The sequence below is a fragment of the Xyrauchen texanus genome, chromosome 30, assembly GCF_025860055.1.
Source record: "Xyrauchen texanus isolate HMW12.3.18 chromosome 30, RBS_HiC_50CHRs, whole genome shotgun sequence".
NCBI classification, from domain to species: Eukaryota; Metazoa; Chordata; class Actinopteri; order Cypriniformes; family Catostomidae; genus Xyrauchen; species Xyrauchen texanus.
Window position 1 is genome coordinate 34514456 of NC_068305.1, and position 22923 is coordinate 34537378.

The 22923-nt window shown below is 37.9% G+C and overlaps 1 protein-coding gene across 2 annotated transcripts in view; it reads left to right on the forward strand.

Moving 5' to 3' along the window:
* Positions 1-22923, forward strand: part of LOC127624396 (protein broad-minded) — a 69541-nt gene that overhangs the window by 43833 nt on the left and 2785 nt on the right. For both annotated transcript variants that reach the window (XM_052099210.1, XM_052099211.1), the window contains exons 30-33: positions 3278-3393; positions 4352-4506; positions 7841-7981; positions 15049-15237. In XM_052099210.1, coding sequence (XP_051955170.1) covers positions 3278-3393; positions 4352-4506; positions 7841-7981; positions 15049-15237 — 601 coding nt within the window. The remainder of the gene's footprint in view (positions 1-3277; positions 3394-4351; positions 4507-7840; positions 7982-15048; positions 15238-22923) is intronic.

The following is a 22923-nucleotide window of genomic DNA, read 5'->3' on the forward strand; positions in this document are numbered from 1 at the left end:
AATAAAAGCAAATAATTTGACTAAAATGTATAGTTTAACCCTCTGGGGTCGGCAAACGCGCCGGCGCGTTTTGCTGTTTTTTTTCACATAGCAGTAACATAGACTTAAAATACTCCGTCATTTATGGTCATATAAATACAATCAATACATGATTATAAACTATAGAGGGTCTTCTTTTTTTGTGTACACTCATATTAACATCAAAACCTTGTGTTTTTTTTTAAATGAATAAAATAAAAAGGTTGAGCTTTCAGCAGTCTCTGGTGTTCACGATCATATTTCAGAAACAAGTCACTAAAATTAACTTAAACTCCGCGAATTCTTCTCACACAAACATGAAACATATGTCTAAAGAAAGCTTAAAATGTCTACTTTTAAATAAAACAATTCAAATTTAAAACAAATATTCTCCTGCAATGCAATCTGTTTGAAACAAAGCGATGTACAGTTTTTACCGGTCCATCTCATTATCTGTAATGTGATCCCACCCACCAGCAGAGCACGCCATTCATACGCTAATGTACTGAGGCGATCAAGGGAAAAGTACACGCCCCCGACTGCGAGATTTTATGTAAACAAACACAACTAAACTTTTCTGCGTGCTTGTAACGATACACAGGCGATCGAACTCTTGGCTATTAAGGAAGAGTTAACATTTTTCTCAGACGAAGAGGTGGACATTTGTATTTTGAAGAGAGATTAGTTCCAGCAGAGCATACAATTTCAGACGAGTAAGTCATTTAGTTTTCATTAGCTGACATGCTATTTTATATAAACATGTACATATTTTACTAGTGGGACTGTTTCCAGACAGGATTCAAAGTTTGACATTCAAAGTATTGACATGTCCTAATAGGCAAGTTTTAGTTACATGTAAATGTTGTTATTTACATTGTATGCTGTATGATATAAATATGATATGTAATATGATATAAAAATAATATGAATGTTAGATTATATTTTAATGTGTTTATGCTGACTCGTTATCATCAACAAAGCTTGTGCTTGCAAATATCTGTTCAGGTTAAAATGCACTTTAAATATGCCCATATTAGAAAATCAGCATATTATCATATGTATTTTGGATCAAATAAATGCAGTCTTGGTGAGCAGAATAGACTTCTTTTAATGGTAGTGTAGGTCTAAAATTAAGTCTTTATGTAAAGAAAATATATAGTCAGATTACTTCTTTTAACTTAAAACTTGATTTTGATCATTAAGTCTCCTCACATTAATTCTCTCTCTGTCACATTCCTCATTGATAGGCCCAGAGGAGTGGTCTTTGTGTCCTCAGGTGTGAATCTCATCAATATTCATGATCGTTCACGCCTCCTCGCATATTACCATTCAGCACTAACATTGTCACACAAAAGTTAAATGACTATATTGTTTTGTATGAATGAGTGATCAGGATGATTTTCACATCATTCTGTAGCAAAAACTCTAGGCTACAAGATCCAGTTCTCAAAAGTCAAATGTTTAGTATGTTTAGTATGTGTTATATGGCCTTATTTCAGTGACTTAAAATTTTCGTTTTTTCAAAAACCATGCATAAACATTATTTTCTCAAAAATACAAACCTGTACATACATGTTGCTCACATATTATTGTAGCCCAGTTTGTGCTGAATACAGTGTTATCAGACTTTAGCCATTAATATGTTTTTAAGCAACTGAAAAAAGCACAAATGTCAAGGCATGTCAAAACTTCTCCAGGGCCCAAAACACCCTCAGACCCCAGAGGGTTAATTAATGGCAAGAGCGAGCAGAAGAGAATAGGGGAAAAGGAATGCACATGTAGTTTATATACAGAACATGATTGTAGCAGACTATGACTATTTCATTATATGTAAAATAGCATGTAAACCTCTTTTTGGAAGGAAAGTTTAGCAAGAATATGGACATTGGTTGAATGGTTGGGATTTAGAGTTGTCACGGTCAATTCATGGATTTATTATTGATAATGAAAATGAATAACTGATGATGAGTTGTTGAATAGGCTACATTTTTATAAGCATCATGTAAATGAACAAATGAATAACTTGCTCATGCACATTTATTGTATTCTGTCTCACCATATCAGGATATTTGTGGGCGTTCATGTGCACATGTTTTTAAGATGAATTGCCATTTATAAAGTGGGATGCATTTAGGAATTTTATAATGCAATCCTAGGAGCATTTAGGAAATTGTTGTAAGATTACATTGTGTGCAACCATGAAGAATGTCCATCAAGCTCATGTTTACATTAAACACTTATAGAAAAACAGTGAAAATGGACACAGCAATGCATATAAATATTCTACATCATGTCTAATTATTACAATGTATGGTTTCCATGTCTGTTTGTTTTTTTTGTTTTATTTCCAGCTAGATTTCTTGACATAACGTAGTTTTAATGTTTCTTCGAATGAATGATCGACACAAAGGTTGAAACTACATCCCGTTGAAACGATAACGGTCTGTAAATCTATCCCTCAAAGCCTTGTTTTCATTTGCATAAAAATAAAAATAGCATATTCCCTGACTTAGGTCTAGAAGGGGAATTCACTAAGAATTAATTTTACCTGCTGATAGCGTTGTTTATTTGCACATGCAATATTTAAGTAACCCATTTTCTGAAGGAATTGTCGGAAATCAGGCAACGCCGCAAACAATCTGTGATGAAGGCAATTTGCACTGCACAAATCCCCAAACTTCCAGGCCAGTTCTAAGTGGTGCGTGATACTGTGCATTGCGTTGAGCCTAATAGAAAAAAACTGTTGTGTGCACTAGTGAAGAATGACAGTTGTTTAATTTAAATACTCATGGTTTTACACAGGGTTTTGCTCCAAAAAACTCCTTGCAAAAGTGGCGCAACTTTTTTGTTAATTTGCCCCATAGATATTCATAAAGATTCATTCTTCTGCTGCTTAACTGAAAGCTCCTGGCATTCTTTGGATTGTCGGCACACTAGTGTTAAACTCAATATGAACCCATTAAGATTTTTGACTCAAGGCAATCTACAATGACTGTAATCAGCCGATGTATTCTAGTGCACAGCACATTTGGGTAATTGTAACTCTTGGTTAACCCTCATTTGGTGCTGTGTTTCCCAGGGAGAAAGTGTAAATGTGTGATAAAACTGAATTTAATTCAATAGCAATATTTGTTCTTATTAGTCTAGAAATATTGCCTTGAGAAAGTTCTAATTATGTAAATGAGCACAAGTCAGTGTAATAGGAGTAACATTTTAACAATGTCTATTCACCTTTGAATTTGTGTCATTGTGTTTATAGGTATGGCAAGTTCCTGAAGTTATTGAGAGAGGATTCCGAGCAGGATCTGTGTCTTCTACTCAAGCACTGTCATGAGTTTCTTTCTCAGCAACGAGTCAATGTCAACTCTGAACTCTGTATCCTATTGAGTTGTTTTACTATATCAATCAAGTGACAGTCATAATATTCTGATATTATTTCATCATTAAATTTCAATGTTTATCAGATTATTAGTTTAAGGTGATGTGTGTAATTTATTTTTAAGTTAAAATACTTTATTCTATCATAACTTAATGTGGAGAGACAACTGTAAGTCATTCATGGGTTGATTCCCCCGAAAATTGTTAATACTGTGGCTCTGTGGTGCTTTCTCAAAATATGTAGGCATCTTGACCAGCCTGAAAAAAAAAACATTGGCTCAGCCAATGAGGTGAGTTTGGGGTGGGTTTGGATAACCTCTGGAAGAGGGGGAGAAATAGTTTACACACTATTGGTACAAAAATCACACAATTCACCTTTTAATGTTTATTTAACTACTTTTATATATCTGGGGGTCCACTGACTATATAAACAATAATATAGATTAATTACTCTGATTTACCAAAAAAGTAATCTCAAAATTTTAGCTTGGGCTTTTTTCTTTGAAATAAATGTTGCATGGTTTTATATTTTGGTATTTAATGCAATAAAAGAAAAGAAAATACAATTAATGCATTTTTTATATGTGGCTTAAAGGAATAGTTAACCTAAAAATAAAAATGCTATCTTCAACTCACACTTATGCCATCCCAGATGTGTATGACTTTCTTCTGCGAAACACACAGGTTTTTAGAAGAATATCTCAGCTTTGTAGGTCCATATAATGCAGAAGACAGTCATACACATCTCAGATGGTGTGAGGGTGAGTAAATAATGAGAGAATTTTAATTTTTGGATGAACCATTTCTTGAAGTGTCCAAATACTTAATGGGGACACTGTATGGGCATTCTCGATATAACTCTCTCTATATTGGCATCTTTATCAGCCATTGAAAAACTCTTGAAAAATAGGTTGACCTCTAATATCTATTGAAGATTCCTTGATGCATGTTCCAGCTCATTTTAAGAGTGGTTATCCTGGTCAAGACTGGTTTGCCTCCACAGTTTTCCTGCTCATGCACGGTGACTTAGGCCGCTCACTCAGTCTGCTCTTGCGATTCTCCCGTCTGCTTCCGTCTGCCTTCCTGTGGCTTCCAAGACTGCACAGCTCTGTGAGTTACAGCCTTATCCATTAGTACAGGCTTTGTTTTATGTTTCTAATTCCCATTATCTTTCCCACTCACTGTAAAACACTTTCCTTCTCAACCTTCATTACTTCATTAAAAAATTGCACACAGGACGTATTAAAGCATTCATTCATTAAAATAAAAAATTATTTCAAAATAATTTAACCTCATGTTGTTTCAAACCCATTTGACTAACTTTCTTCTGTGTCCCACAAATGGAGATGTTAGGCAGATGTCAGCCTAAGTCAGTATTCACTTTCTTTGGATTGGATTTATTTGTATTTTTCCATACAATGAAAGTAAATGGTGACATTTGCCATAACATATACACTGGTGGCCAAAAGTTTGGAATAATGTACAGATTTAGCTGTTTTGGAAGGAAATTGGAACTTCACCAAAGTGGCATTCAACTGATCACAAAGTATAGTCAGGACAGTACTGATGTAAAAAAGCAGCACCATCACTATTTGGAAAAAGTAATTTTTGATCAAATCCAGATACCTTATCCTTGAGTATTCATGCTACATTGGTAATTTTGTACCAGAAAATCACTTGCCATTAGATCACATATACTGTATATATGTGTGTATGTGTGTATGTATATATGTATATGTGTATATATATATATATATATATATATATATATATATATATATATATATATATTATTTTTATTTTTATTTTTTCACTGGTGGCCAAAAGTTTTGAATAATGTGAAGATTTTGCTCTTGTGGAAATAAATTGGTACATTAATTCATCAAAGTGGCATTCAACTGATCACAATGTATATTCAGGACATTAATAATTTGAAAAATGACTACGTAAAAAAAAATCTTAAACTACTTCAGAGTTCTCATCAAAAAAATCCTCCACGTGCAACAATGATAGCTTGCAGATCCATGGCATTCTAGCTGTCAGTTTGTCCAGATACTCTGGTGACATTTCACCCCACACTTCCTGTAGCACTTGCCATAAATGTGGCTGTATTGTCAGGCACTTCTCATGCACCTTACAGTTTATTTCCCACAAAAGCTCAATGGGGTTAGGGTCCGTAACACTCTTTTCCAATTATCTGTTGTCCAATATCTGTGTTTCTTTGCCCAATCTAACCTTTTCTTTTTGTTTTTCTGTTTCAAAAGTGGCTTTTTCTTTGCAGTTCTTCCCATAAGGCCTGCATCCCTGAGTCTTCTCTTTACTGTTGTACATGAAACTGGCGCTGATCGGGTAGAATTCAATGAAGCTGTCAGCTGAGGACATGTGAGGCGTCTATTTCTCAGACTAGAGACTCTGATGTACTTATCCTCTTGTTTAGTTGTACATCTGGGCCTTCCACATCTCTTTCTGTCCTTGTTTGAGCCAGTTGTCCTTTGTCTTTGAAGACTGTAGTGTACACCTTTGTATGAAATCTTCAGTTTTTGGGCAATTTCAAACATTGTATAGCCTTCATTCCACAAAAAATATTGACTGATGAGTTTCTAGAGAAAGCGGTTTCTTTTTTTGCCAATTTTTACTTAATATGGACCTTAAGACATGTCAGTCTATTTGCATACTGTGGCAACTCAAAACAAACACAAAGACAATGATTAGCTTCATTTAACAAACTAAATAGCTTTCATCTGTGTTTGATATAATGGCAGGTGATTTTCTAGTACCAAATTATCCTTGAGTAATCATACTAAATTGCTAAGTTGTTTGAGTGATGGCTGCTGGAAATGGGGCCTGTCTAGAGTTGATAAAAAATGACTTTTTTCAAATAGTGATGGTGCTGTTTTTTACATCAGTCATGTTCTGACTATAATTTGTGATCAGTTGAATGCCACTTTGGTGAAACAGCAAAATATGTACATTATTCCAGACTTTTAGCTGTTGTGTGTGTGTGTGTGTGTGTGCGTGCACACGTATAAACATATATTTATATATAAAATACATTTATTTATTTATTTATTTATTGTTTTCAAAGAAGAAAGAGAAGTCATACGGTTTTGGAATAAGATGAGGGTAAGCAAATGATGACATCATTTTCTTTTTCTGGTGAACAGTCCCTTTAAGCTTAGCCCATGCTGAAATTTTGTAAGCTGGTAACAACTGAATCCCTCCCACATTCAATAAACTGCTAGATTTATATGTATAAGGTTGTTTCGCTTCCATATCGTATACCATCAACGAAACGGAGCATTTTGACCTGCAATATCATTCCAATTCCCATTTGCACAGGAAGAGCCTTAATATTAGGAATTGTTGAATATCATGATATTGCTTGGGCATAGCCATTATAGTGGCCCCTATAAAATTTGAATGGAGCAATCTATTTCTCGCAACAGTAGATGGTAAACAGAGCTCAGTTAATAAAGTTTCCGCTGTAAAAATATGTGGGATAAATTATAATGAGCCACACACAGGAGCATTTCTGATTAAAGTTCCATATTTATGTGCTGTTGGAGTGGCAGTGCATGTAAATCCACAAGCTGAGGCCTTGAGAGAGACACAATGAGAATAAAGAGAAGAGAAGAGATGAGAAGACAATCCTCACATTTCCCTTGGTCCCCACTCAGCAGGAAGACACAGAGACAACTAATGAAATGTTGGCTGTATCATTAGCATGGGTTCATTCACTTGCATCCACAGATGTGGTGATCTATTGTTGTCTATGCTGTCCACCATCCTTAAAGGAATTATTTACCCCAAAAATAATTTGCTCGCCCTCATCCAAACCTAAGAAAGTTTAACATATTTCTTCTGTGGAGCACAAAAGGGGATGTTTTGCATAATGTTTGAGCTTCTGTTTTCTATACAATGAAACTGGATGGTGATTGTTTTTTTTATTTGTTTTTACTGCCAAGCTACAAAAAGGAAAAAAAAAAAACAACAAATAAAAATAAAAATAAATACACCATTACAGTACTACTGTAATTGTGTGTTTTTTTTTTTTTTTAGACTCTATATTACTTGGTTTGTGCAAAGTCTTCTGAACCATGCGGTAAATTTGTGTGAGGAACATACCAAACATATAAGTCGTTATTCACTGAAATGAAATACATAATCTTCATTGAGATTGTTTTGGCTTCAGAACACTTGGAATGCAGCACATGAGTCAATCAGACTGCTTTAATGGTCCACTTTCATGATATGGAAAACAGCAGCTCTGATATCCTGCAAAAAATTGAGTTGACCTGTTGAAAGAAAAGCCCACATGCACACTCAAACAATGTGAGGGTCAGGTAAATAATTATACAATTTTCACATTTGGGTGAATTTATCTGTCAGGCTGTCTATTAACTTTAATATTATGTTTTTTTGTTTGTTTTGTTTTGCATTTCAGGTGCACCTTCCTATAGAGATTGCCAAGTCAGGCATTCATCCAGTCTACTCTTGCACAGCTCATTATGTTGAGATGTTGCTCAAAGCTGAGGTTCCCCTGGTCTTCTCTGCCTTCAGGATGTCTGGCTTCACTCCCTCTCAGGTGCTGTATTTAAAAGCTGAAGTATGTAACTTTTTCTGTGTTAAAATACTTTCTTCCATCCTAGCTTAATATGCAGCAACTATAAGTAAGCCATTCATAGGTTAATATTCTTGAAAACTGAAAGCACTGTCTTTTTTAGCACTGTTTGTTTTGAGTGACCCGTCTATAAAAACACAATAACTCTGAATTAGCCAATAGCGTTAGTTGGGGTGACACTATCTCTTTGTTTGACCTTTTTGGATTCAGAAAGCTGTTTTGAAAACAAAGTTTATTTTTGCAATTACATTTGGTGGCGCTAGTGGCCCAGAAATTACACACTTCTGCTTTAAAATGTACTTTTAATTTTCTTGTGTGAATCACAAGGTCAATCAACCAGTCATCATAAACAACTCTTTGAGGAAAATGCACAATTCAAAGTCAAATTCACATTTCAAAATCAAATACTTTGTGTTGTTGGGAGAACTTTTTCTTTAAATGTATACAAGACATTTCAGCACTCATCCAGTTGACTTCATTCACAACCCTCATTATTAAATGGTGCTAATGTCGTGGCATTTTACCTCATCACTCGCTGCATCATCACAAAAGTCTGAAATTGGGAGCCGCATTTCTGATGATGTGAATCGTGATCTCTGGGTGAAATGGTGTGTTAATGCCAGCGTAGAATTGTAAGGATTCAAGGACAGTCTACAGTGACCTGGATGACTGAGAATCTTCATAGACAAATGCGGTGATTACTCAGTGCTGCAATCTCTCTGGTATTTATGTGTATGATCTCAAAGCTTTGCCTTAAATCTTCTGTCAGATTTAGTCAAGTATGAACTTTTCCAGCAGTCAAGGACAGTAATATTGAAGACTAACTATATATTTTGCATTCAGTGTATTTTATTTTTGTATTCTTCATCCTTTTGACTCTCTCAATAGGCCTGGATCTTTTTTAATTCTTCTGACTTGACTAAAAATACATTTCTATGTGAATTGGGTGCCTAGAACTTCAGTAGGCCTTCTGTTATTAGAATGGAAGATGTTGTTGGCAGGTTGTTGAGCATGTTTGAAGGAAAATCATTTAATAATAAAAAAACTTTTTATCTTTGAAAGAGAGAGGTTTTAAAATCATTTAATAATAAAAAAACTTTTTATCTTTGAAAGAGAGAGGTTTTTAAATGATTGATATGAACACACTCACATCTAAAACCAGAGATGGGACCAAGTCACACATGTGCAAGTCTCAAGTAAGTCTCAAGTCTTAACCTTCAAGTCTCAAGTAAGTCCCAAGTATTTTTTTCTTGGGCAAGTCATGTCAAGTCAAGTCACAGGCTATGTCAAGTCAAGTCCAAGTCAAGTCACCTTATTATTGTAATATTACCTGCAGAATCTGATCATAATAAAGTGAAAAGACAAGATATAAATAACTGTCAGTAAATTACAATACTCATGTTCAGTAAAATGTTCAGTGGTGGTTCCCCTCTTCAAAAAGGGGGATCAGAGACTTCAATGCACACGTGGGAAATGACAGGGACACCTGGAAAGGCGTGATTGGGAGGAACGGCCTCCCTGATCTGAACTCAAGTGGATGTTTGTTATTAGATTTCTGTGCTAGTCATGGATTATCTATAACAAACACCATGTTTGAACATAAGGATGCTCATAAGTGTACGTGGTACCAGAGCACCCTAGGCCGAAGGTCGATGATCGATTTTGTAATCGTGTCGTCGGATCTGAGGCCATATGTTTTGGACACTCGGGTAAAGAGAGGGGCAGAGCTGTCAACCGATCACCATCTGGTGGTGAGTTGGGTCAGGGGTGGGGAAAGACTCTGGACAGACCTGGGAAGCCCAAGCGAGTAGTGCGGGTGAACTGGGAACGTTTGGAGGAGGTCCCTGTCCGCGAGATCTTCAACTCACACCTCCGGCGGAGCTTTTCAGGCATCCCTGCGGAGGTTGGGGACATTGAACCGGAGTGGGCAATGTTCAAAGCTTCCATTGCCGAAGCCGCGGTGGAGAGCTGCGGCCTCAAGGTTTTAGGTGCCGCAAGGGGTGGTAACCCTCGAACACCGTGGTGGACACGGGTGGTCAGGGAAGCCGTCCGACTGAAGAAAGAGGCCTTCCGGATTTGTTGTCCCGGAGGTCTCCGGAGGCAGTTGCAAGGTACCGACAGGCCCGAAGGGCTGCGGCCTCGACCGTGAGGGAGGCAAAGCAGTGGGTGTGGGAAAAGTTCGAGAAGCCATGGAGAAGGACTTTCGGTCCGCACCAAAGTGCTTCTGGAAAACCGTCCGCCACCTTAGGAGGGGGAAACGGGAACCATTCAAGCTGTATACAGCAAAGATGGGACGCTGTTGACCTCAACCGAGGAGGTTATTGGGCGTGGAAGGAACACTTTGAAGAACTCCTAAATCCCAACACGCCCTCTATGGTAGAGGCAGAGCCGGAGGATGATGGGGATCAGATTCTATTTCCCTGGGGAGGTCACTGAGGTAGTCAAACAACTCCGCGAGTGGCAAAGCCCCGGGATTGATGAGATCCGACCAGAAATGCTGAAAGCTCTGGATGTGGAGGGGTGTCATGGATGACACGCCTCTTCAACATTAGCGTGGAAATCTGGGACAGTGCCTAAGGAGTGGCAGAACGGGGTGGTGGTTCCCTCTTCAAAAGGGGGATCAGAGAGTGTGTGCCAACTACAGGGGTATCACACTTCTCAGCCTCCCTGGTAAAGTTTACTCCAAGGTGCTGGAGAGGAGGGTTCGGCCGATTGTCGAACCTCAGATTGAAGAGGAACAATGCGGTTTTCGCCCTGGCCGTGGAACCACGGACCAGATCTTTACTCGCAAGGATCCTGGAGGGGCCTGGGAGTATGCCCATCCGGTCTACATGTGTTTTGTGGATCTGGAGAAGGCGTATGACCGGGTCCCCCGGAGAGACTGTGGGAGGTGCTGCGGAGTACGGGGTGGGGGGTCCCTTCTTAGGGCTGATCCAATCCCTGTACGCCCAAAGCGAGGGCTGTGTCCGGGTCCTCGGCACAAAGTCGAAGTTCATTCCATGTGGGGTTGGTCTCCGCCAAGGCTGCGCTTTGTCACCAATCCTGTTTGTGATATTCATGGACAGGATATCGAGGCGTAGTCGGGGTGGGGAAGGTGTGCAGTTCGGTGGGCTGGGGATCTCATCGCTGCTTTTTGCAGATGATGTTGTCTTCATGTCATCATCGGTCCGTGACCTTCAGCTCTCACTGGATCGCTTGGCAGTCGAGTGTGAAGCAGCTGGGATGAGGATTAGCACCTCTAAATCTGAGGCCATGGTTCTCAGCAGGAAACCGATGGAGTGCGTACTCCAGGTAGGGAATGAGGTTTTGCCCCAAGTGAAGGAGTTCAAGTACCTCAGGGTCTTGTTCACGAGTGAGGGACAATGGAGCGGAGGTTGGCCGGAGAATCGGGGCAGCAGGGGCGGTATTGCACTCGCTCTATCGCGACCGTTAGTCACGAAAAGAGAGCTGAGCCGAAAGGCAAAGCTCTCGATCTACCGGTCAATTTTTGTTCCTACCCTCACCTATGGTCATGAAGGTTGGGTCATGACCGAAAGAACTAGGTCAGCGAGTACAAGCGGCCGAAATGGGCTTCCTCAGAAGGGTGGCGGGCTTCTCCCTTAGAGATAGGGTGAGGAGCTCAGTCATCCGTGAGGAGCTTGGAGTAGAGCCGCTGCTCCTTTGCGTTGAAAGGAGTCAGTTGAGGTGGTTTGGGCATCTGGTAAGGATGCCCCTGGCCGCCTCCCTAGGGAGGTGTTTCAGGCACGTCCAGCTGGGAGGAGGCCTCGGGAAGACCCAGGACTAGGTGGAGAGATTACATCTCCACACTGGCCTGGGAACGCCTGGGTCGCCCAGTCAGAGCTGGTTAATGTGGCTCGGGATAGGGAAGTTTGGGGCCCCCTGCTGGAGCAGCTGCCCCCGCGACCCAACTTCGGATAAGCGGTTGAAGATGGATGGATGGATGGATGTTCAGTAAAATACATCATGGAATCAAACAAAATTGTAACTTCATAAAATTATTTATTTTTCACTTCTGCCAACAGTGTTTGAAATATTTTAAATTTTCAACATTGAGTCCATAAAACAAATAACAGCTTAACATCCAACAGACTCCTCTCTGAACACCTCCCTCTCTCTCTCTCAAACACAGTTACATACATTAAACTTTGTTACATTTCTCCTCTCTCTCTCACACACACACACTCTCTCTCACACACACACTCTCTCTCATACACTCCCACACCCACACTCCCACTCTCACACACACTCTCTCTCCCACACTCCCACACCCACACTCACTCACTCACTCTCGCGCTCACACACACACACTCACTCTCGCGCTCTCACACTCCCACACTCACTCACTCACTCACACAGAGTATATTCATAAGCCTATTTTTGCAATGTCTGTGAGTGGGAAACGTTGAGGTACCAGCGCGCGTGAACGTCATAGCAACGTACAAAACAAAGTACCTCGCGCGGGAAACACTTAACGTAAATGCGCGTAACTAACGTAAATCAAGCAGGCTAGTATGCAGCATAAGCCACGCAAGTGTTGGCGAAATAAAAAATTAATGGACAGATTTTGTTTTCCAGAAAACTTCTTGCACAAAATAAATTCAAGCACTTTCAAGGACCTGAATTTTATTTTTCAGATTCGCAAACTTTCAAGGATTTCTAGGACCCGTGGGAACCCAACTATTATTACATTAGCTAACTACCAACTAACCAGATAAAATTAACAAATTGACAAGCACTTACTGGGCAGAATGGCTCTTCAAATAGCGGACGAAATTGGAGGTTGTCGTCTGGCTGTCCGCGATCTTAACGTTGCATGTCTTGCAAAGCGCTGTTCGTCTTTTGCCATCTTGATAATAATTTTTGAAGCCGAAAGCGATGACCCTCGGTAACGTTACCCCTCCGGCTGACATATTGATGTGTTATCTGATCTAAGTGGGCGTGGTGTGCGTAAGGTACGAGAGGGCATGGCTGATGATGGCCTATAGTGTCGTGATCCAGTCATGATAAAACTATTCTCAGCCTGCGCTCCAGCTGGATCAACTTTTTTTTTTTTTTTTATATAATTTATATATTTTATATTCAAACTGAAAACATGACGTGATTAACACTCAAGTCATTCAAGTCTTCGTGTCTCAAGTCAAGTCAAGTCCCGAGTCTTTAACTTCCAAGTCCGAGTCAAGTCTCAAGTATTTTATTTTTTGTCAAGTCAAGTCACAAGTCATAAAAATAGCGACTCGAGTCCAAGTCACCAAGTCACAAGTCCCCATGTCTGTCTAAAACTAAAAGCGATAAGCTTAAAATCTTTCTGAGAAACATGTTTCTGTTGTCTTTATAAGGAACAGTGAAAATAAAAAGCGTTCAAATATACTTCTTTTTATTTATTTTTATTTTAGTGTTATATCAGAAGAAATCAGAAAGATTTCAGAGCTCTGTAGCATCTTTATAAACTTTGTTTATCTTGTTGTTCATACATTACAAATGAAACTGTTAGACTAAAGAGCAGTAGACTGCTGTAATTGTCTTCTTCTGACACTTTGTTGAGACATTCAGATAGAGACATTGTGTGTTATGATATTCAGCATTATATTCAGTATCTTGTTAAACCCTTAACCCTTAAGAGAGCTGCCACTTTGTTTTTGTTATTGGGCATTTATAACATTTAATTTTATAGCTGCTTTCTGGTCACCAAGTTTTTCACCATTTTATTCAGCTTGGAGGAGAAAGTCATTTTTAAAAGTACAAATATTCTATGTAGTCTTTCAATTTAATATTAAGGTCAGAAAACTGCTAGTATTATAATTATACATAAAAAAACAGTTTTAGATGAAGTATTGTATTTCAAATTGCAGGACACTGATCTGATGAAAAAAAAACATTGTAAAATTAAAAAAATGCACAAGACTCAGACTTTTGAACTGCACTATATGTATGCACGCTGTGACAAAAAAATATAATTTATGCCAAAGCAGACAGAACTATTGAACCCTGCTAAAGGGTTACATCAATACATGATTGCTGGACTTCAGTGTGGCAAGTTTTACACAGCTGACTAAAATGCAAATTACCTCAGTCCTGCAGTGACTACAACATATCTGAAGTTCTAAAACTTGTAGAAACTAGTTTCAAAACCAGAAACTGATTTTAAATTGAGTGTCACCTCCATCATAGAGGGCGTCCTTGTCTGTGCACTCTGGAGAGTATTTCATATTGTTGACAAAACCGGGGAGAGTGTCTGAAAGACAGACACAGATGCTGTATAAATTGCCTAGTGGTGTAGCTAGAATGTACAGGAGGCAGGCACGGCAAAATTAGAACATATCTATGATACTGCAGAATAATTGAACACCTTCTGAGGAGGATTGTAAGACCTAAACACAATCACTGCCACAGAAACAAAACAGTAGTTCATCTAGCATATTTTATAATTCAAAACACAGAGGTATGTGATGGAGATTTGTTTCTATATGTGAGATCCAAGTCTCAGAATGTTTTTATATGTTAATAGGGATTTTTTTTATATGTTGATGTGTGAAATGGTGACGTGGGTAATTTCTACACCACCACCGTCACCAAGCAGAATTGCATAAATAATGAGTTTTCAACAGGTTTTCTCTAAGACCCTCGCCATCTGCTTTTGGTCTGCCAAACCGATAGCCCCACCCCAAACCATACCATAGGTTGAGCCAGTTGGTATGTCAGGCTGATCAAGATGCTTAAACAAACAGAGTAATGTTCTTATAGCCCCACATGGTCCTCAGAATTTACAACATGCAAATGGCTTATTATAGTTGTCTTTGCATATTAAGCTGGGCTAGGAGAAACTGTTTTAACATTGAAAAATTACACACTTCACCTTTACTTACAATTCTAATAGGGAATTTGTGATTGACTGGATGAGACCACTGTCTATTGAGAATTGTGAGAATTTAGCGACAATCAGATGTTTTTGATCTCTTGCTTATATTTCCAGCATCTTATATTAATTAAAAAAAAAACAATTCTGTCTGTTTCTTCTGCCACCTGTTGTTCAGATTTGCATTCAGTGGCTGGGCCAGTGTTTCTGGAACTACCTGGACTGGCCTGAGATCTGTCACTATGTAGCCACATGCGTCATCATGGGACCAGATTACCAGGTTTACATGTGCATTGCTGCCCTGGGACACTTGCAGCAGGATATCCTGCAACACACTCAGACACAGGACCTGCAAGTCTTTCTTAAGGTGCAGTAAGCTTGAAATACATATAAACTATATGCCCAAAAGTATGTGGACACCTGAGGAGCACACCCAGAAATCAGAAGTTTACATACACCTTAGCCAAATACATTTAAACTCAGTTTTTCGCAATTCCTGACATTTAATCTTAGAAAACATTCCTTGTCTTACATCAGTTAAGATCACTATTTTATTTTAAGAATGTGAAATGTCAGAATAATAATTCCCAGTCAGTCAGAAGTTTACATATAACTTTGTTAGTATTTGGTAGCATTGACTTTAAATTGTTAACTTGGGTCAAACTTTTGGGTAGCCTTCCACAAGCTTCTCACAATTAGTTGCAGGAATGTTGGCCCATTCATCCAGACAGAACTGGTGTAACTGAGTCAGGTTTGTAGGCCTCCTTGCTTGCACACGCTTTTTCAGTTCTGCCCACAAACTTTCTATCGGATTGAGGTCAGGGCTTTGTGATGGTCACTCCAATAACTCGACTTTGTTGTCCTTAAGCCATTTTGTCACAACTTTAGAGGTATGCTTGTGGTCATTGTCCATTTGGAAGACCCATTTACGACCGAGCTTTAACTTCATGGTTGATATTTTGAGATGTTGCTTCAATATGTCCACATAATTTTCCTTCCTTATGATGCCATCTATTTTGGGAAGTGCACCAGTACCTCCTGCAGCAAAGCTCCCCCACAACATGATGCTGCCACCCCCCATGCTTCACGGTTGGGATGGTTTTCTTCGGCTCACAAGCAGTCACCATTTTTCCTCCAAACATGATGATGGTCATTATGACCAAACATTTAAATTTTAGTTTCATTAGACCAGAGGACATTTCTTTAAAATTAAGATCTTCGTCACCATGTGCACATGCAAACTGTAGTCTGTCTTTTAATGGCGGTTTTGGAGTAGTGGCTTCTTCCTTGCTGATCAGCCTTTCAGGTTATGTCGATATAAGACTCGTTTGTCCTAAAGACTTACCAAAACTCTAGTTTGCTAATATTAAATCTGTGGAGTGGTGAAAAAAGAGTTTTAATGACTTCAACGTACACTGGCGGCCAAAAGTTTGGAATAATGTACAGATTTTGCTCTTATGGAAATAAATTGGTTTGCTTTTATTCATCAAATTAGGCCAGCATCCCTGAGTCTTCTGTTTACTGTTGTATATTAATCTGTGGTTATGCGGGTAGAATTCAATGAAGCTGTCAGCTGAGGACATGTGAGGCGTCTATTTCTCAAACTAGAGACTCTGATGTACTTATCCTCCTGTTTAGTTGTATCTGGGCCTTCCACATCTCTTTCTGTCCTTGTTAGAGCCAGTTGTCCTTTGTCTTTGAAGACTGTAGTGTACACCTTTGTATGAAATCAGTTTTTTGGTAATTTCAAGCATTGTGTATAGCCTTCATTCCTCAAAACAATGATTGACTGATGCGTTTCTTGAGAAAGCTGTTTCTTTTTTGCCATTTTTGGCCTAATATTGACCTTAAGCCATGCCAGTCTATTGCATACTGTGGCAACTCAAAAACAAACACAAAAATAAAGTTTAGCTTCATTTAACGAACCAAATAGGTTTCAACTGTGTTTGATATAATGGCATTTCTCCCAATTTGGAATGCCCAATTCACACTACTTAGTAGATCCTTGTGGTGGCACAGATATTCACCTCAATTCGGGTGGTGGAGGACAAGTCTCAGTTGCCTCCACTTCTGAGACCGTCAATACACGCATCTTATCACATTGGTCGTTGTGCATGACACCGCAGAGACTCATGTGGAGGCTCATGCTACTCTCCGGGAACCACGCAAAACTTACCATGTGCCCCATTGAGAGCGAGAACCACTAATCACGACCACAAGGAGGTTACCCCAAGTGACTCTACCCTGCCTAGCAACAGGGCCAATTTGTTTGCTTAGGAGACCTGGCTGGAGTCACTCAACACACCCTGGATTCAAACTTGCGACTCCAGGGGTGGTAGTCAATACTCGCTGAGCTACCCAGGCCCCCACAAAGACAAAGTTAAGCTTCATTTAACAAACCTAATAGCTTTAAACTGTGTTTGATATAATGCTAAGTGATGTTCTAGTACCAAATTAGCAGTTTAGCATGATTACTCAAGGATAAGTTGTATGGAATGATGGCTGCTGGAAATTGGGCCTGTCTAGATTTGATAAAAAAAAAAAAAAAAAAAAAATTCAAATAGTGATGGTGCTGTTTTTTTACATCACTAATGTCCTGACTATACTTTGTGATCAGTTGAATGCCATTTTTGTGAATTAAAGTACCAATTTCTTTCCAAAACAGCTAAATCTGTACATTATTCCAAACTTTTGGCCACCAGTGTAAGTGTATGTAAACGTCTGTCTTCAACTGTATGCTTTTTTGAAGTAATAGTTCACCCAAAAACTCTGTCACAGAAGGAGATGTTAGGCAGAATGTTAGCCTTAGTTACCATTCACTTTCATTCTATAGAAAGAAGGCGCAATAACATTGAATAGTGACTGAGACTAACAACTCCTGTTGCGTTCCTCTGTAGAAAGTAAGCCATACATGTTTGTAACATCATGAGGGTGAGTAAATGATGACTGAATTTTCCTTTTTAGGTGATTCATTTAACTGTGGACATGATCCACAGTGTTTAACATGAAATTGTCAAAATAATTTTGTCTTCATTTTAAACAGTCTATTGTCTATTTTTTGTTCAATGTTTTCCATCTTTGTGCTGTCTTTCTTTAAAATATATTTGGCACTTAGTTTGATATTTTATTATAATGCCAAGACATTATATTATATTACACTATACATTTTTAAGAGTGGGCTAAGTGTCCAAATACGTTTGGGACCTCTCTACTTTATACTGTATTTGACATGCAGCCTTTTACAGCCACCAGCATACAGTACTTTTTAACAATGAGAAAATACAGAGGCGGCAGTATTGATTTAAGGGAGCATTGTGTACAGTGTACAGTTCTTACCAGGTAGCATGACTGCAGTAAATCAGATAAAACACACTGTTGTCCTTGTTTCACCCTTAAAAGTTCAATTTTTTATTGTGTGTGCGTGTGTGCCATTGTTCACTGTGTAATCTGAACAATAGAGAAACCATTCAAACAATTCCTGAAAGGTTTGAGGATTTGTTCATATCCACGACTACAGCCCATATCTACATTTCATCAAAATTAAAGATTGGAATGGTAATTACTTGTAACAATCCCTCTTGATGTTACTCTGAAGCTGAATGCAGGGGAACATTTTAAAAGAATCCATTTTGGACGACTCTGACATAACTCAAATCAAACTCAACTAAAGCAGCCCTTTATTTGCTGGATTTCAAAAGCTGCTGTCTGTCAGAACTGAACACTTTAAAATCCATGACACAGTGTGCCTTGTGAGTTCAAAGCAGCAGAACTATTTTAGACTTGGTTCTCTTTTTTTTAATCAGCAACCAGGGAGTGGAAGTGTTTTAATGTCTTTAGTTAATGGGTACTTATAATTAAAATGACATTTTATTGTTCCATATTAAAGACACCATTGTGTTTCCATTTTTATTTATTTTTTTGGCTTTGTAGGTGTAAAACTTTGTTTTAGCTTTAGGGAAAACATCTGGACATTTTAAATGGGTCCTCATTGTTCTTCCTAATAGCTCTTATGTTTGATGTTATCATTGATGTGTTACTCCACAGCTGTCACTCACGGTGTGGACATATTTAAACCGCCAAAATCCAGCTTGATTAGTAAATAGGGTACATTTAGGCATATTTGGCCACCTTTTTTTTTTTTTTATGAAATGCAAACAGTGCCCAATTTACCTGAATACACCCCTTTTAAAGGGATAGTTCACACATTAGAAAATGTGAAAATTCTTCATCATTTACTCACGTCATGAGTAAATGACTTTTGTTCTTCTGTTGAGCACAAGTAAGATGTTTTACAGAATAACAGAGCTGCTCTTTTCCAGAGAATGACAGCACACAGTGAACAGGGGTCATCAAGGTCTACCATGAAACTATCATAAAGGTTTTCCATTTGAATGGCACACTATATTGCAAAGAGGACTAAATAATACTACATTTTCACACAGTCATCTAAAGTAATTGTTAAAATAAATTTAAGTAATTGTTCACCGAAAATCTTTCCCCCTGCTGAAGCCCCAAAATTTAATGTGCATTAACTTGAATGCGTGAAGACAAATCCGCCTGGGTTTGATGTCAAAGATATCAAACACAACATGTTTTGTAACCGATTGTGATCGGCCAAATTTCAATATTGAATACAAGCCACATGGAATACTTTTAATATTGTATTGCCATTTTTGGAGCTTGAGAGCCCCTGGAGCTTTCGTTGTATGGGAAGGAGCATTATCAGCATCAAAACATCTCATTTGTGTTCCATTATAGGTCATTCTGGTTCTAATAGCCATGAGTGTGAATAAATACTGCCAGAAGTTTCATTTTTGGTGAGGTATTCCTTGAAGTTCGCCAAGTTGGATAAGATCTCATCTAATGGCAGACAATCACTAGCAATAGCGTTTAGCAATAACTCCTGGCTTATTTAGTGCTTTTCGAGGACTGTATCCTTTCTTCAAGTAATAGAGAGTGCTGTCTTTTTGTAATTAGAGCAAACTATTCAGTGTTCTACTTGGTTTAGTACAGACTGTCTAGAGGCTCATGGGAAGAAGGGCTCTGCTGAAAGATGTTTTGCTTATTAATGTATCACTTAGATATCTAGTGATCACTGTATGAAAGTGGACATAATTTGCTGTAAAATCGATTATTCCAGTCATTTTCTTTTTTTTTTTTTTTTTTGGCTCTGGAAGCATTGTGTTTATCTATTTGGTGTGCCATTGACAAACCAACTTCTGAGATCTGCAGTTATATCCTCAAAACTGATTACTCTGCAGGCATATTTTATTTAACATGGCAAACTCATAAATGTTTATTGTCTTTTCTCTCATTTTCATCCATTCACCGTGAACAAGTTTTGTAAATTGAGGCATAACTTTAGAATTTCATTTTGTTTACAATTTTAAAGGCATAAATGTAAATTCATCATCTAAACAATTTTACTTATCCACAGCTAAATGTCAGAGTTTATTAGGCAGAGTATTGTTTATTTTGGACATTAGTGTGTATCCCAGCTCACATAGTGTCTGTATTGGACCTGTTGTTTCATTAAAAGGGTCATGTCATGCATATTTCTTTTTTTCACTCATAATGTTTGTAAAGTTTTTTTGCACAAAAAAAAAAAAAAAAATCATAATGTAGTATTACTTGACCTTTGTTTTTTGTTTTTTAAAAAACCTGTCTTTGGCCCTCTGTGTAAAATGCTGTGTACTTATGCTTTAAGACACACCCACTGTTATGAGTGGCTAATATCTTTGCAGAGCAAATGTCCCCTGCTAATAGACATGTGGAACTGATTTTTTTTTTCAACAATCAAAGAACAAAAAAATGCAAGCAACTGACAAAATCAATCATTGATCGCAGAATATATGTTTTGTAATGTTCCAATTTTTGTGAAACACAATGAAATTACACCAGATGTTTTACTGAAATAACAATGGAAAACTAAAAGTCGGCACGCTATTGCTCCCCAATACTTGTATTATTAGGCATACAAGATTTAATGATGATAAAATAATGCTACATAAACAGCGAAAATAAATATAAACCCTGTGAAGGGTTAATAAATCTGTATCCATTTGTAGTAAGAGTAATGAGGTACGGTTGGCCATCAGGTTTCCCTGTCTCATCTTCAATATGCATTCCATGTTGGGAAATACAGGATTGTTCACCAGGTGGGGTCAATTTCCCCTCAAATAAATCACTGATTAACCAGTGGAGAGGGTTTCTCTTGATTGAATCGCTGCTTAATTATGGGACAATGGGCATCTAAACGCATTAATTGCAGCCACAATACAGGACGTACTGGCTAACATGAGACAGCTGCAGCTTTGCTAGCACATTCTACATCATTGTTTTAGTTTGCGCTCTGAGCTGTGTGTTCCTCTTGCAGAATAAAAATCAAAACTGGCTGGTCTCATAACTAGTCATTTTCACAGGGTGGAAACAATAAATGCCTTTTTTTTAGCTAGAGAGGAAGAGTTCTGAAACTTTCAGTATGCTTTTTAGTACAATGACTTGTATACCAAAATATCAAGGAATATTTGATTCCTCATGACATGACCCCTTTAAAGGAATAAACCACCCAAAATGAAAACTGTGTCATTATTTACTCACACTTAATGTCATTTCAAACCTGTATGATGTAATTTAAGAGATTCTTTTGAAGGATGTTCATGCAGCTCTTTTTTTATACAACAGTTCATGGTGACCACATCTGTCAAGCGCCAAAGAAAAAAAACACCATAAAAGGAGCCCAAACAACTTTTGCGCTATACTCCAAGTCTTCTGAAGTAATTCGATAGCTTTGTGTGAGGAACAGACCAACATTCAAGTAAATATTCACAGAAAAACTCCCAGACTGGTCATGTATCGCGTGAGAAACCAATGGTGTTTAGCGTCAATGTGTCAAACCTGGCGTTATTTTTTTTTAATCTGATGCAGAAGCTAATGAGTTTTAGAGCTTAACCAGGGGGAAAGATTATTAGTGAATTACCTACATTATTGTTTCAATTTGTCACACAAAGCTATGGTTTGACTTCACAAGACTTGAAATATTATAGCACACAGGTTGTATGAACTACCTGAATGGTGCTTTTTTGATGGACATTGTAATTATTAAGTGTTATTGTTAGGGCTGCCCCCTAATAGTCAACTAAAAAGTAGTTGATGAGAAGTTTTGATTTGTCGGTTGGTCGCGGAAAAAAAAAACTCCACAGGAAAACTACAAACACCGGTATTACCGCTGGTTGCGCACTAGGTGGTACTAGGGCTAATTTTCTTTAATCAGAGTTAGGGTTAAAACAGTCTTATTGCTTTATTGTGTTAACAATACATTTCAAACTTTGAAATTTATTTTGTATTTATTTTAACAAAAAGTTCAAATGAAAAAAATAAGTGCAATTAAAATGTGTGTTGTTCAACTTTTCGAAAGATGGCTTTACAACAGTTGTGAAGGGCAACATCTCTCTGGCAAAGAACCTACTTCACCTATGCATTCTCTACCGGTTGGGTATTTAGTATAATATATATATATATATATATATATATATATATATATATATATATATATATATATATATATATATATATAAAAATCACAATATCCAATTACATATAATAAAAATAAATAAAAGTGTTATATTTTAGCATCTTCAAAATAGTCACCCTTTGCCTAGAATTTGCAGACATGTACTCTTGACATTTTCACAACCAACCTCTTGAGGTATCACCCTGGGATGCTTTTAAAATATTATTGAAGGAGTTCCCATCTATGTTGGGCACTTATTGGCTGCTCTTCTTAATTATTCGGTCCAAGTCATCAATTTCAAAACCTTTTTTTAAATAAAATTTTAGATTTATAATTAAATAAATTAATATGTTGGCACAATTATATTTTTGTCTACAAAACTAATTTCAAACATTTAAGCATACGCCTTCAGATCAAAAGGTTTTAAGATCATGAGAAAGTCAAGTGACCCCAAACTTTTGAACAGTGTATGTGATCACCTCTCCATTTACCGTCAGGCAAGTATCCGTCTAAACATGCAGGTTGGAAAATTACTTGCAC